This window comes from Setaria italica, chromosome IX, assembly GCF_000263155.2.
Source record: "Setaria italica strain Yugu1 chromosome IX, Setaria_italica_v2.0, whole genome shotgun sequence".
Taxonomy (NCBI): Eukaryota; Viridiplantae; Streptophyta; class Magnoliopsida; order Poales; family Poaceae; genus Setaria; species Setaria italica.
The window spans coordinates 42,393,083-42,408,322 of record NC_028458.1 but is presented as its reverse complement, the minus strand read 5'-3'; the positions used below and the strand labels follow the sequence as shown (position 1 = coordinate 42,408,322).

Here is a 15,240-nt window from a genome sequence, read left to right as displayed (position 1 = left end):
TGTTGTTCTTGTTCGTGCCTTCCTAGTGGCATCGGTGGTTGGGGTGTGTTTTTGGCGCCTTTTCAGTGCGCTGCTGGTGCTGGCGTATGGTTTATTTGGTGGTGGGATGGCTGTCTCTGTCCTGCAAGGACCACTGTGTTTCTTGTTCCTTCCATTGGTTATTGCTACTGTACAAGAGTTGTTGCTAGCCTTTTCTGCTTCGTCCCCTTTGTTTTATGGTTTGCTTGTAATTAAATGTAGAAGAAGCCAATGGTTTTACTTGAAGATTAGCTAGGATGAGGATGGTGCTTGGACGATCTTTAGGTCTCCTTGTGTCATCGATCTCTCTATTCCTTTGTTGGTGGTGGTTGCTTGTCTCGCCGTATAGTATGCTCTCCACAGAGGAGAGAATCTTGGGCCTCTGAATCTGGTGGCCATGTGGATTGGGCGACCCAACACATTAGGAAATTGTTTCCCTTTTTTTTTTTCCTGTTCCAGTCTTGCATGCATGGCGGCTACATTTGAGACGTGATTTAAAATTCAGCATGAAGCTTCATTGTGTGATGCAAATAACAATAAAGATAGGCTGGACTTGTATACATCTGCATACACGACTATCTACATGCTGAATTCCATGAAGTTCTTTTTTTTTTTTTTGCCCCCAAGGAGCTGAACCCACAAGGTACGATTAGTCTAGCTGCAGCAGTCAAAACTCAAAACTCCCCATCACAACGAAAATCATGTCTTGCATGGTGCGGCTCGTGCAGTGCAGAGGACGATCGTGGAAAATCCGTGATGCGATGAACCGACCTGCAGCTGCAGTGTCGGTGGGTGGTTCAGCGGAAGCTGCCTGGCGTCCTCGGTGCCTCGATCTCGTCTAGCCGCGTCCAATGCGGCCGGTGCTCGTCTCGTTTCCTCCCATCCTAGAGCCATGCTGGCACGGCGCTTTCCTCATACCTAAACGCGGCTCCGCTCCCTTTACGATCATCAGGCCCATGTGCATGCGACTGCTTGTAAACACCTGCAGTGCCGCTGGCCCATTTCTTCAATGGGCCTGGCCCAAAGCTCCACCACAGGCTCGATCGCGCTCGGACCATGGAATTGGCAGCCTCTTTTAACATTTGGTCCGATTGCTCTCCCTCAACGCATCCACAGAACACATTTGGTCCGGAGCAAAAAGGTAGAATTTAATCGATTTGACAGGTTAAAGAGGTAGAGAGGGATACAATGGATTTTGCGGGAGCGGCCGTGGCGGTCTTCTGACCGGCACGTGGCGTGACTTGCGGAGAGGAAAAAGAAAGAGTGGATGGTGGAGATTGCGGAATGCGGTCGGAGCACGCGCGGTGGTTTGTCGACCGGCACGTGGCGAAATTTACGGAGAGGATAAAAATGATAGTTGTCGGCTTTGGGCACCGGGACGGCGAAATCGCTGGGGAGATTTGATTTTCGGGAGCTCAACGGTAAAAAGATTTTGAAAACAAATTTTTAGCGAGGGTTTTAGGTTGGTAAATTTTACGGATGTTATAGAGAGCTTACTAATATGGATGGAAAAGGTAGGTCAGTAGAACCCATTTCACCCATATTTTGAGAAAGGACATACATTTCGTGATTGGCTGCCCTACCTGCCAACATGAAACACAGACACCACAAAAGATGTCTGTAAATAAAAGCTAGATTGATGGGCTCACCTGCGTGCGTGACTGGTGTCTTGATTCTTGAAAGCAGGATACATATAAGAATCACTTATCAACTCTTTATCGCTGATCAGTGAGATAAAAATTGAGACGGAGATATCAATAAAAGAATCACACCGCTGTGAAAGCCTGAAAAGTGCAATTGTAAACATTACATTGCTCCATCGAACTGATGAGTAATTTCAAATCACTTACCAACAACATATATCTGTAATTAAGATGAAAATTTACAGTACAGTTACCAATATAAGACCCTTGCACTTAAACAGAGGACAAATTGTGTCAGTTAGAAATGATGCTTTGTAATTTTGTGATGATATACACACATAAGCACATAAAAGGTAGTGAAGTACTGGAGTTTGCTAGCACAATTGCAATAACATGTTATGGACTCTTATCTTGGCAAAGCCAGGCATATAGGTCAAAAGTAGCAAAGTCGGAGCCCACATGGACCAAAAGTTCTGACAAAATTCATGAATTGTGGATAGAATCATGAACCATTCCTGACTTTTTTTAAAGTTTATATAGATAATAAGCATGTAACTGCTTGCAATTAAAAGGCTATGCACAGTCCAACACTTGTCCTTACCAATCTGAGGATAAATTTTCATTGACTGGAATGATGTATTGATAGCTAAGATCACTTGTCCTTACCAATCTGAGGATAAATTTTCATTGACTGGAATGATGTATTGATAGCTAAGATCGGATTCAAAGAAAGAGCATTGGAACACTAAGTTGGGCTGGGCACTCCCATATATTTGTAGTATGTACAGGATAGCATTTTTGTTATGGTCAAGGCCTTGGATCAGCTGGGTGCTCATGGCACAAAGAGCCATCATCGAAGCTAGATGTGTCCAAGCCACGAGGCAATCCGTCGAACACGTTGAGGGCGGGCGTGACATGCCCTTGGCTCGCACGCGAGGGGACGACGTACGGAGCTGGTTGCCTGGTTGGCGACCGTCCCCGCTTGCTACTCCTCCCGCCACCACCCCCACGCAGCGCGAGGCGTCGTGCTCCCTCTCAGCGGCGCGCGCCCGTGCACGTGCATCCCGGACCGCCAGCGTGCACGCCGGGCTACGATTTGTGTGCCGTAGCGCAATGCGCGAGCGTGAGTCTGCATCGCCGCGCCATGGCACATTGGCGACCGCAGGCGAAGACGATGCGCATTGGATGGAGACCAAGACGGCCTTCCACTACACGTTCGTTTGGTGTTGGATGGACTAATCCTGGTTGTTGCTGACAGAAAGAATGAAACCACACAGACACGCACAAGTGACCAGAGCGATGGCTTCGTATTAATCGATCGTTTAGCTTTTATTACATAACTACTAGTATTTCATAAAGCATAAAATAGGAGTACTATGAAGCTTAGCAAACTAGATTAATTGTAATCGAATGTTAATATATTACATAACTACTGGTACTCCACTACTCTATCATAAAACTTGATAAATCATAAAATAGGAGTACTATGAAGCTGAGCAAACTAGATAATAACTCTCTTCGAATGTTAATCTGTTATCCACAACATTGTTATCTCGTGAACGGCGATTCTTCACTTCCTGTCATCAGCTGCCTTGGGTGTCTTCCGCTTCAGGAACTTCGTCGGGAGTGGCACCTCGCTCGGGTCCGGCGACTTCAGGAACGCCGGGCCAGCGTAGTACTGCACCGTCACCGGCTCTACTGCATCCTCGGGCTTCGCCTTCTTCTCGCTCCGATCGACCTCCACCGACGGCGCTCGGCTCAAGGTCCTCTTCTTGGGCCCGACCGGATCCTCCCTCGACGAGGATCGCCCCACACGCTCGGTCTCCTCCTTCCGCTGGGCCTTGTCCTTTGTCCAATCCTGGCTCAGGGACGCGCGGCTTGGAACGCTCGACGAGGCGGTGGTACGGGCGAGTAGCTTATCTTTGGTCCAGCTCTCGCTCGCCGACGCGCGACCGGGCTTCTTGTTGCCGGCCCAAGCCGATCCCTCGCTCGCACGGCCTGCAACAGTAGCAAAAAAGCGGGGGGTTGGGAGCAACGGCGGCAGAGCAGCCGCCGGGGTCAGCGTGCAAGCGTCAGCCATCAACGGCAAGCTGGGCGTGTGCACGGAAACGGAAAACAAGAACAGAGCAATACGAAAGGGAAATGAACGAAATGTAGAAACTAGGCAAGAAATTTTCTTGAATAGACTATAAGCTAAACCGAGATTAAGTTGCAATGTAAACTAGACGAGACAAATTAACAGGTGACGAAGACTAACAACAAGTAGTAGATGAGATAAAGAACACAAAATTTAATTAGCGCAAGGTGATAACTAGATCGACAATGGATAATAGATGAGAAAATAACTTGCAATGTAAATTAGCAGATGAGAAAAATTAATAGATGCGAAAAAGCTAGATAAGAAAGATGAAGACTAGCTAGACGGAAGCGAAAACTAACAAGAGATTAAACTAGCAGAATATAGTAAACGGGGAAGATTAACTAGAACTAAACGGAGACTAACGAGGAAAGAAACAAAAGGCGGAAACTTTAACGGAAGAGAGAAGGAGACGGAGCGCCCGAACCGTTGCCGTGTGCCGAATCGCGGGAGCTTTCTGACGCAAAGCAAACGGCGTTATGCGAGGGGAGGGACGGCCCTCCGTACCCCTTGGATTTATAACCACCGTACGTATGTCGGTAGACGGTATCCGACTATCCGAGTAGGAATAGGAAACGCGTATCGATCGGCGTATGCCAGCTCAGCCGGGCCCACCGCCTTCGTTCCCCAGCTCAGAGGTTCTAGATTTTCGTCTAACAGATCGGGAAGAACAGAAAGCGAATCGATGAAAAATCGAAAAAGAAAAAGAAAAAGAAAAGAGGGACGCGGAGAGGCTTACCTGGGGCCGTCCTCGCCGAACAGCGCGACCGCCGCGCGCGGGCGCAATAGCACCACCACAGGACCGCTCGACGGCGGCGCGCTCACCCTCGGGTGGACGCGCGCGCCGGCGAGGGGACCCGCGGTGGCGCCGGCCCTCCTCCGCGGCCAAGTCTCTGGATCTCGAGGAGGCTCGGAGGGAGAGGGGGAGGGGAAAGAAAGAAAGAGATGGGGGAGGGGGGGCTGCCGCGGCCGTGCGCCCCTCAACCGCCGCCGGCGGGCCTCGCCGCAAGCGGGAGAGACGGCCCCGCCACGGCGAGACCACGCGGGGGAGAGGAAGAGAAATGGCCCTAGGGTTTTGCGGATGTACCGGTGCGCCGGGTTTTTGTTCCGGAGAGACGCCCGGAGGACCGTCCATCGCGACGGACGGCCGCGATTGTCCGGGCCAGATTTGGCCCAGGCGGGCAGCGGCGGCAGGCCGATTCGGCGGCCCAGGACCAGGTTGAGGCCTGCGAGCGAGTCGAGCCGTCGGGCCGGCCGTTTTTGACGGGCCGCATTGTCTCCGTGGGCCGCGTCGCCAAAACACAGACCGGCTTTCGGCCATTTGTGCCAGAGCCTAGCACGAGCCGCGCGAGCACAAGACGGGCTGTGGGCCGTCTTTTGCTGCCGGGCCGAAAGGACGAATTTGCACAGTAACATTTCGTAAATTAGTTTTTCTGGACCTGACTGTAGAAGCCGATGAAGAGGTGCATAAGGTGCTTAGGGAGCTTGTAGGCATGCTTGCTCAGATGTTGGACGGAGAGCAATCATCTTCTATCAATGAGGTAGTGGATCGCAGGCTGAGTGGCCATTTCAACGACACGCAGGTGAGAACACTGATCAGATTGGCCATCTCCTGCTTGGATGAAGAAAGAAGCAAAAGGCCAACAATGGAATCTGTAGTACAGACGCTCCTTTTAGCTGATGAGTCTTGTAGTATGTGCTAGGCTAATGTTCTATGTATAGCTTTATATATGTATGCAATATTAGACTTTTGTTTGTCTGGCTTGAGCTGTTTGCTTTGTGCTAACAAGTATCGGCCACATATATCTTGGTGTTCTGTGCATCACAGATCTAGCTTATGTACTGCTATTGACTATGAGAAAAAAACCTCTTGTACTACAATTTCTCCAGCTACCTGCTTTGGGTTTTTTTCCTACTACATTGATTGCTACAACTTCTCTTGTCATTGCGTATAACGAAAGAATAAATTTCCATAGGATCAGACGATCAATAAGTACACAAGGTCAAGAAACAGAATATCATGATGTCCATTGTTAATAATAGAGATATTCGTGATGATTTGCCAATAAGTATCTAGCCAGAGCACAAATGGAGCACCACAAGATCAAATGTGTCCTCGGTTCTCCTATTTATGGAGGTATGGATTATGAACAATTTGAACTTGCTGATGAGGTAGTAAAGTGCTAGCTCAAGTTGTATGTCGTTCTCACAATGAATGATTGCTCCCATGAAACTGTGCAATGATCCAGCAAAATCAAACCACAGTCAACTTCAGATAGGAATGGCCAATTATTTAGTCAACTTCAGATAGGAATGGCTAATTATTTTGACAATTATTTCTTGAGAAATAAATACAGCATAATCAAGAACAAAGTTGACAGGATTCAATGTATGTATACCCTTTGTTATCTTCTAAAGTTGTTAGATGTAATGAACAAAATCACCATTTTTAATGAACTGCTAGACATATGCTTGTTTCTCGAACCAGCATTGTGCATGTTAGAACATTTACATTGCACTACAACTCTACAAGTATGCAGTATGCTGTTGCAACCACCAGAGAAATAATGACAAGCTTTTATAATTCCCAGCAAAGCAAACTTCTTGCATAACAAAATGAGGGTATGACCCGATGAAAACTGCACAAATAACACTAAACATGAAAAATGAAAGCAAAGCAAATTGAAGCTCCCTCTTGTTTCCCTTAATTATGTCATGTAAAGTTTTCTCAAAAAGCTCATATTTCTACCATCCAGTTTGAAGATAATAGTTACCAACACTCGGCTCCTTGAGCTGCCCATCTGCGCTAGCAGACACATACCAGGTAGGACGATTGGACGAACGCCGGGGACTTCCACGCGCTGGCCAATTGAGCTCCACCCGCCACCTCGGTAGTCGGGTCGATGGGGCCACCGGCAACCGCGCCCTTCCTACCATCACGGCGTGCCCACGAGCCCGGTCATTGTCCCCCGCATGCGGCGCAGCAGGGCCTAGGAGGAGGGGAAGCGACGAGGCGGCCAGCTAGGCTCGCCGAGGCAATCCATCGAACACGTTGGGCGCGGGTGCGACATGCACCCGACCCATCCTACACGGGCTCCCCTCCGGCGTGGCCAGCGTGGGGTTGCTCGGCGCGTGCGCCCTCGTACTCGACATCACCGCGGTCTCCTCCGTCAACGTCGCCCTCTCCGAACGCACACATCAAGCACTCTCTCCCAAGTCCTATCCTCCCTCAAGCACTCTCTTGATGAGTACTTTCAAATCACTTATCCTACCTGCCAATAGGAAACACACACCACAAAAGATGTCTGTAAACAAAAGCTAGATTGATGGGCTCATCTGCGTGCCTGACTGGGGTCTTGATTCTTGAAAGCAGGATATATATAAGAATCACTTATCAACTTTTTATCGCTAATCAGTGAGATAAAATTTCAGACGGAGATATCAATAAAAGAAATCACACCGCTGTGAAAGCCTGAAAAGTGCAATTGTAAATATTACATTGCTCCATCGAACTGATGAGTAATTTCAAATCACTTACCAACAACATATATCTGTAATTAAGATGAAAATTTACAGTACAGTTACCAATATAAGACCATTGCACTTAAACAAAGGACAAATTATGTCAGTTAGAAATGATGCTTTGTAATTTTGTGAAGATATACACACATAAGCAAATAAAAGGTAGTGAAGTACGGGAGTTTGCTAGCACAATTGCAGTAACATGTTATGGACTCTTATCTTGCCAAAGCCAAGCAGGCATATAGGTCAAAAGTAGCAAAGTCTGAGCCCACATGGACCAAAAGTTCTGACAAAATTCATGAATTGTGGACAGAATCATGAACCATTAATGGCTTTTTTTAAGTTTATATAGATATATTAAAAATATTTTATGAATTTTTCATCATTAGTTTTATATAATTTTGTATCTCAATGAGTAATTTTATTATTAAAAAACCTACCCTATCAAAATGGTGATGAAAAATTGATGATATATTTTTTAACATGTTTAGTCTGCTACTATCTTGCAAAATTTGAACTTGAAACTCCACTTATGCATGGAGAAACAAAAAAGACAAATTGTGTTAAGAGGTAAATTGAACCAAATGATATAGTTTAGGGAGTAAACTGAATTAAGAGGGTTATCTAGATTTTAGTTATATTTGAGGGGAGTAATTTAGACTTTTTCCAATTTATAACTACAACCTTGCTGCTAGCAGGAGTCTTTTCCATGAAGGGTCCAACCGTCCAAGTCTCCGAGGCAAGCATATTCCCAGAAATCACAAAAGCCACAAGGAAAAAAAGGAAAGATCTGAGAAACTTCAGATTTGAGACTTGACTCGAGAGGCTTGACCCAAACTCAACTCGCAAGCCACGGCAGGGCCTCGCGTTCGTCGTCTTCCTCGCCGTTCGTACCCACTCCCAAGCCGGTCGAAACCCTAACTCAACCTCCCCTAGGCTCCCAGCGGCCCGCTCGCGATGTCCGACGTGACCGCCGACTCGGCGCAGAGCCGCCGCTCGCCGCCCCCGCCGTCGCCGTCGCCGTCGATGCCGCGCTTCCAGCAGCAGCCGAGCGGGCGCCAGCCGCCCCCGCCGGGCGCCGACCCCTTCGCCTTCGGCATCGTCGCCTTCATCGGCATCTGCTTCGTGCTGGTGAGTGGTGACCTTTGACCTCCCCGCCCTCCCCAATCCCACCATTTTCCATTTTGTTTCGCCCGATCGCGAGTAGGTAGATGTTCAATCGCGCGCGCGTTCCTGATCGGCTGGTCCTGGGGGTCGATCGGTGGGCTGTGGCGTGGATCCTGAAGAGGGGCCTTGGGCGTTAACGTTAGGTCTTTGCTTGTCGTTGGGGGCTTGGGGTTTAGGTTTCGTGCGTTGGGGATTATGGGTGCTGATTTGGTTGAGGTCCCGTATGGATGTATAGGTAATTGCATTTTGGATTGGTGGTGCATAACTGCATATGCCCGAATTGACTGGGAAAGTGATATGACCAGATTGGTCTCAGTTGTCCATTGCATCTGCTACAACGAGTTTGATGCTTGTGCCTTCTAAGTAACTTGCAACATTTTTAGGGGAAGTGTGATTTTAGATACTGCTTGCTGCTCCTGATGTCCACTTGTTTAGCACCAACACACTCTTAGTTCCATATTGCATCAATTCAGTCTTGGTGGGGTATCTTTTATGCAACCGTTTGCAACTATTGACTGTATATGGGCCTGTTCGCCATTTTCATCGTATATTTCAGTATTCTCTCACATGGTTTTGTTTGTCGTGCTCATCTATACTCTTGTTGATTTTTCCTCATTACAGCATTACTTGCACTTTTTTGTGTGCAATGACAACTGAAATATACAACCATAGGACTGGATGACGTTCGAAGAAAAAAAACGAAAAGCGGTTTAACATCTTTGATGGTAGTTTGTTGCCTACTCCAGTTTAGGTTTGGCGCATTGGGGATGCGATTGTTGATTCTGTTGGTCTTGTGGGCATGTTGATGATGACATTATGTATGCTTGATTTGAATCAATGATTGACACCCTCTGACTTAGTATCAACAACGCATTCCGTTTGCCAAAACAGTTGATTTCTGTGCCTTTTAAGTTTCCATAGTTGTTCAGGGGGATGCATTTTTGTATAGCTTATTATCGCTCCTATGGGGGTGCTCCTTTTATCTGATTCTATTTAGTTTCACTAGGCCCCAATAAAAACAGCTTTAGTACTTTAGGATTCTTTATATTCCCAATTTTTTCACAAAATATTTAATAATGAAGTTAACCTTTTGAAATACCCTAGTTTTTTAATTTTAAAATACTTCTCCAGATCACATATACCTAAGCACTTTATCCCCTTTTCTATATGTGAACATATTTGAGGGGTACTAGGAGATAGCTTATGCAAAACCCTCTTACTGGGGAGGGAAACGTGACCTATTAATGAGCTTTATTTTTTTCATTAAACAGAGGTGAATGGAAGCTAGTGAAATAGCGAAGTTGGTATCGAGGGGTAAAATGTCCTTTTTAAAAAAATTATGAAAGAAATGGATGAACATGGACTTGGTGTGGATTTTTGAGAATTTCAATCTTTTTGTAGGTTAAGTTTTTACATCAATCTTCAACAATGTTGTCCAAGGCAGCTGTCCTTTCTAGGCACTAGGTTTCACATGCCTTGGCTTGTCTAATCACTGATCAAGTGCTTTGCTTGTCTGCACCAGTCTAGTGCGATTTACACAAAAATGGTTACCATGTAGTATTCTTAGTTTAAGGCTCGAAGTTACTGCAATATAGTGTCTGACATGTTAAGTGAATTATATTGAAGGAGTATAAAGGGTGGCAGCAGAGTTTAGCGTGAGACTTTGGTTTAATTGATAAACTATCCTTGAGTTTTAGTTGAAGCAGAGAAAATTTGTCATGACGTGTAGTAAGGAAAGAAACCATACTAAGTGGAGACTGTACGAATAAATAGTAGCCCGAAGAAGTAACATGTACCCTTTTTTTTTCTGAGAAGCGCATAGAAAACAAAACCGAGCTGAATCAAAATTGAACATCAAGTATTAATTTTATTGAAAAAGAATATAAAGATAGTATGTGTGTACAGCTTACAATGTTCATTTGACCTATTAGGAGTCACTGAGGGAATATAACACTTTCAATTGGCACCCCGTTTTCCTTATGGTATAATGGAGTTGTAGAACAGTCATCACCCAAGTATTTGTTGTTCTTGTTAAACAATATCAAAGGATCTATTAAGTGCATTAGTGCTTGGAGATCAATTTATTAGAACTAGGTTGCAATCTAAAGTTTACATGTGCTTGATTAACATTAACTGCACTGACCTTGAGGCCGTCAGCTGCATTATGGTCTTTTACTGGCTTTACATAGACATACTCTTGGTTCAAAATGTTTTCTTGAGCATCATATTTATATATGTGTATTTTCATCCAGTGACTTGCATTGCCCAGACAAGAATTTTATTAGCTTTACTGCCCCCTCAAAACTCTGACGGAAGGTTAATATGCCAGTGTACAGTGGATACGTTTCTATCTCTAATTGAGGCAATGCAATACGACCATACAAATATACCGTTGAACTCTTTGGTGTTAAACTTGTATTTTGGTAAATATGCAGATTTCACTCTCAGTTCCATCAAGCGTTCTGCATCAAGTTCCTGAAGGACATGTTGGGGTATACTGGAGAGGAGGTGCTCTTCTGAAGACAATCACTCCTCCAGGTGCTTTTTTGTTGTAATGTTCCTTCTTTGTTTTTTCTGTTTGAATGCATTTTCATTAGCTTTTTAATCTGCTTTGTAGGGTTTCATCTGAAACTCCCTTGGATCACCCAGTATGAGCCAATACAAGTTACACTTCAAACAGACCAGGCAAGTGAATACTCTTTGCCCTTGTTCTCTCATCCTATGTTTCCACTAAAACTGTAGTTCAGTTCACCTGCAAATGGTATCTGTTTACTTCCCTCAAACAAAAAACTCTTATCTCCTTATTTGGATTGCACCTTTTATTTTTTAACATATAAATTGAAATTTTACTGTATTATATTTCAGATTTTTTTTTTGAAACAAACTGGCAGAAGAGCTGCCTGTTATATTAAAAAGGAGGAGGGTCCAGACGGACCAAAACTGTACAAAGAAATATATATAAAAAAGATAAACGCACGAAAAAGAACTCACTTTGCTAAACATACGATTATATGGTAGAAATGTATTTATGCTGTTCATTGTGATAAACCAGGTCAGAGATATTCCCTGTGGAACAAAAGGTGGTGTTATGATCAGCTTTGACAAGATAGAGGTATAGTGTTGCTCTTCTTTTTATTATAACTCCTTTTGACAAATACCATCTGCCTGTTTCTGAACTGCTTGGCACTGACTGGTGTGCATGCAGGTTGTGAACCGCCTCCGTAAGGAGTTTGTGCATGAAACCCTACTCAATTATGGTGTGCACTATGACAAGACATGGATATATGATAAAATTCATCATGAGATAAACCAGTTCTGCAGTGCTCACAGTTTGCAGCAAGTTTACATTGACATGTTTGATCAGGTTGGTTATTTGTTTCAGTGAAACAACTTTTGAGTACCTCTGCAGCTATGCGATGTGGAAAACCTAATACTCACATTTATGTTTCATCCCTGTCTTCTGCTAAAATTTCAGATTGATGAAACAATGAAAGAAGCTATTCAAAGAGACTGCACACGCTATGCTCCTGGAATTGAAATCATCAGTGTTCGTGTTACAAAACCAAATATTCCTGGTAGCATTAGGAGAAATTTTGAACTTATGGAGGAGGAGCGTACAAAGGTATGTACTTCATGTTACCAGATCTCATGTTTCACCTGTACTTTCTGAGCATTCACGACAGTTCCTGCGACTGAAAAACTTCTAGAATGATTATTGAGGGCAGAACATGTGGTGCTGTTGATATCATTGTGGATAGTATTAAGGTTTGTTCAATAGTAAGCAATGATTATTAAAATGTTTGAACAGTGAATACATTTCTTTAATTGATAGTAGAGTTGTTTTTACAGAATTAGCTGAAATGGAAAGTCGCATAAATGCATAATTGAAGTTTACTAGTTTCAGAAGGTGATTCATGGACACCTTTTTGAAGGTCTGGAACCTGAAAGCATATATGCCTAATGGCACCTCAATACTAAACTTCCACTCATGTTCTTGTTCTATTGTCATAACCAGTTATGTTTATTTAGATCATCGAACTTTATTCAAACCATGCTATTCATCATTATACAGATACCGTTGGATTAGAGTTTAGTGAGGCTAACTTAAATACTTGAAGATAAAATGCATGCTACATACTTAGTGGAATAAACCCATGTTGGTTTAGTACTGAAAAAAATGCAATGTTCATTGAAGTCTACTCACCAGTCTGACTTTTTTTTTGGATAAAGAATCACCAGTCTGACTCGATTTAGTGAATGTATGTGTCCTGTATGCTTATGCTACCTTCATTGCATAGGCACTGATCGCCATCGAGAAGCAAAAGGTAGCAGAGAAGGAGGCAGAAACACAGAAGAAAATTGCGCTATCTGAAGCAGAGAAGAACGCACAGGTGAGCAAGATCCTGATGGAGCAGAAACTGATGGAGAAAGACAGTTCCAAGAGGCAGGAGCAGATTGACAATGAAATGTACCTTGCACGAGAGAAAGCACTGGCAGATGCAAACTACTACAGGCATGGCTGCCATTACCATATTCTTTTACAAATTTGTTCTGCTCATGCATCACATCTTTTTATGCTTCTACTGATAACCGCATTTGGTTTGGGCTCTGCAGGATCTTGAAGGAAGCAGAGGCTAACAAGCTCAAACTTACACCAGAGTATCTTGAGCTGAGGTTCATGGAATCAATCGCCAATAACTCAAAGATCTTCTTTGGTGAAAAGGTACCAACTCCGGCTTCTTAGTTCCTAAATCGATTTTGTCGTCCTGTGTATGTTTCCTGAAGCCGTGTGCTGAACTGTGAACTGCACTTCTCTCCAGATTCCAAACATGATCATGGATCAAAGGTTGCTTAAGAACTACCTTAATGATGTTCCGAGGAAGGATTATTCCGAATTATAGAGGCTCCTTTCCGTGAATCAGAAGCGACACGGGCTATTATTGTGACTCCGCATTGCCATGGTAGAGAGGGCAGGATTCCCACGAAGCCGTTCAGTAGAACAACACTAGAAGACAAAGAAAAGGAGGGGAGACATCAGGAGTTGTCCCTAAGGTCTAAGGATGAGAACTGGCAGTTGGTCTTATGCAAGAAAGCATTTTGGTTTATTTCTGTGCAGTAGTATTAGTGTTAGCACTAGATGGAGCAATCTGCATGTGGCTGACATTGATGCTACCATCAGACCCTGTTGGGCTTGGACATGTCCTAAACTGGTGGCTAGGTAACTCGTTTCTAAATGCTAGCTGTGCTCGTAGGTACAGAATAATTTTTGTGGGCATAGATGAAATTGACGGGACAAGCACACATGTTGCCGTGCAAGTTTCTAGAATTTCTCGATTGAATGCATGGTCCAGGTAAGCTCCGTGATCCAATAGTGTGTTTTGAACTCTTGCAAGCAGTGAGGCAGCAATCGAACTGATGTTTGCCGATCGCTTCATATGTGCTTTGTTGGAGCTAGCAGAGAACCTAGCCTCACTTACCTGATCTGCATCACTTTTCAGGTCGTGCCTGCCAATTGTCGTTGGCTCCGCCGTCCCCCCCAAAAAAATGTCGTTGGCCCATTGCCAACCCAAACCCATTTCTGCATTCATATGTTGCCTTCCTCATGCAATTAGGGCTAGTTTGGTGTTCTGGACGAGGGTAGCCTGGCTTGTACCAGCCAGGATGAGGGTAGCCAGCCAGCCAGGCTCCCCGGAGCCAGGTTGCGCGCATGCAAGGCTTCCTTATTTGTTGAGTGCATGCAATGAGTCAGGCTCGTCAGAGACGGTATTTGGTTGCCTGAATGTACTCGAAATTTGAAAGAATAGATGCGGGGGACGGTGTTTGGTTAGTCGCATGCAATTGTATGAGGTTACCCCCTGCATGCAGTGGTAAGAATACCACTGCCTTGTTCAGCACAAGGAGGTAACCATAACTACAATGATAGATACTTGCAAACATGATCGGCATTACATCAACTTGCAAAACAAAAAAGCAATGATTACAAACTGAACAACTATAATTATATCTTTAACATTCCATAATTCCATCTTCTTCGGAGGGTCATGTGAGGCAGTTGGCTTGACCTCTTTGTTTTGAAGACCGTAGAAGGCTGCAAATGCTTCTTCACTTGACTTGTACTTCTTGTGGTAGGCCCCCTTGTAGCCATTGACTTGAGCATGGGCATCAACCCAATTGGAGTAAACTCCAGGTTGTCGGCCAACATGAACAACATACCAGGCCATAGACGTCTATAATTCATGAAACATTAGTAACATATATAAATATAAACATGCATTTGATACGAAGGTTACAAAGGATCACATTATAAGGTTAGAAAGGTCCACAGGAAGCATATCAGGAACTTTTTTTATCAGACAGACAGAAAGGATCAAGAACAGACCAGACAGCAAGTACATCATGAAACAGACAGGATCAGGCACAGGCAAGTTATGAAACAGACAGGAAGTAGGCACAACAGCATACAAGACCAACATCATTGGTATGGACAGAAAGGATCAAGAAGAAGCATATGAACAACATATCATCATTGGCATGGACAGAAAGGATCAACAAGAAGCATATCAAAAGCATATCATCATTGGCATGGACATGTGCTCAGATTAAAACACAATAGGCACAATAGACACAATAGGCACAATAGACACATGCTCAGTTTAATATCTCACTCAGACAGAATAAGATGACTTCACAGTAGGCCAATCTAAGTCAGGCAACTATATGCTACAGTTAGCCATATAGTTAGGAGACAGGATC

General features: G+C 44.4%; 1 protein-coding gene across 1 annotated transcript; it reads left to right on the top strand.

Moving 5' to 3' along the window:
- Positions 1-8,116: 8,116 nt before the first annotated feature.
- Positions 8,117-13,856, top strand: LOC101755404 (erlin-2-B). Its single transcript, XM_004983957.3, has 9 exons — positions 8,117-8,451; positions 10,923-11,025; positions 11,105-11,172; positions 11,540-11,599; positions 11,693-11,851; positions 11,963-12,109; positions 12,786-13,000; positions 13,102-13,210; positions 13,308-13,856. Exons 1-9 carry the CDS (start codon positions 8,278-8,280, stop codon positions 13,386-13,388), a joined length of 1,116 nt encoding a protein of 371 aa, XP_004984014.1. The 5' UTR covers positions 8,117-8,277; the 3' UTR covers positions 13,389-13,856.
- Positions 13,857-15,240: the final 1,384 nt, after the last annotated feature.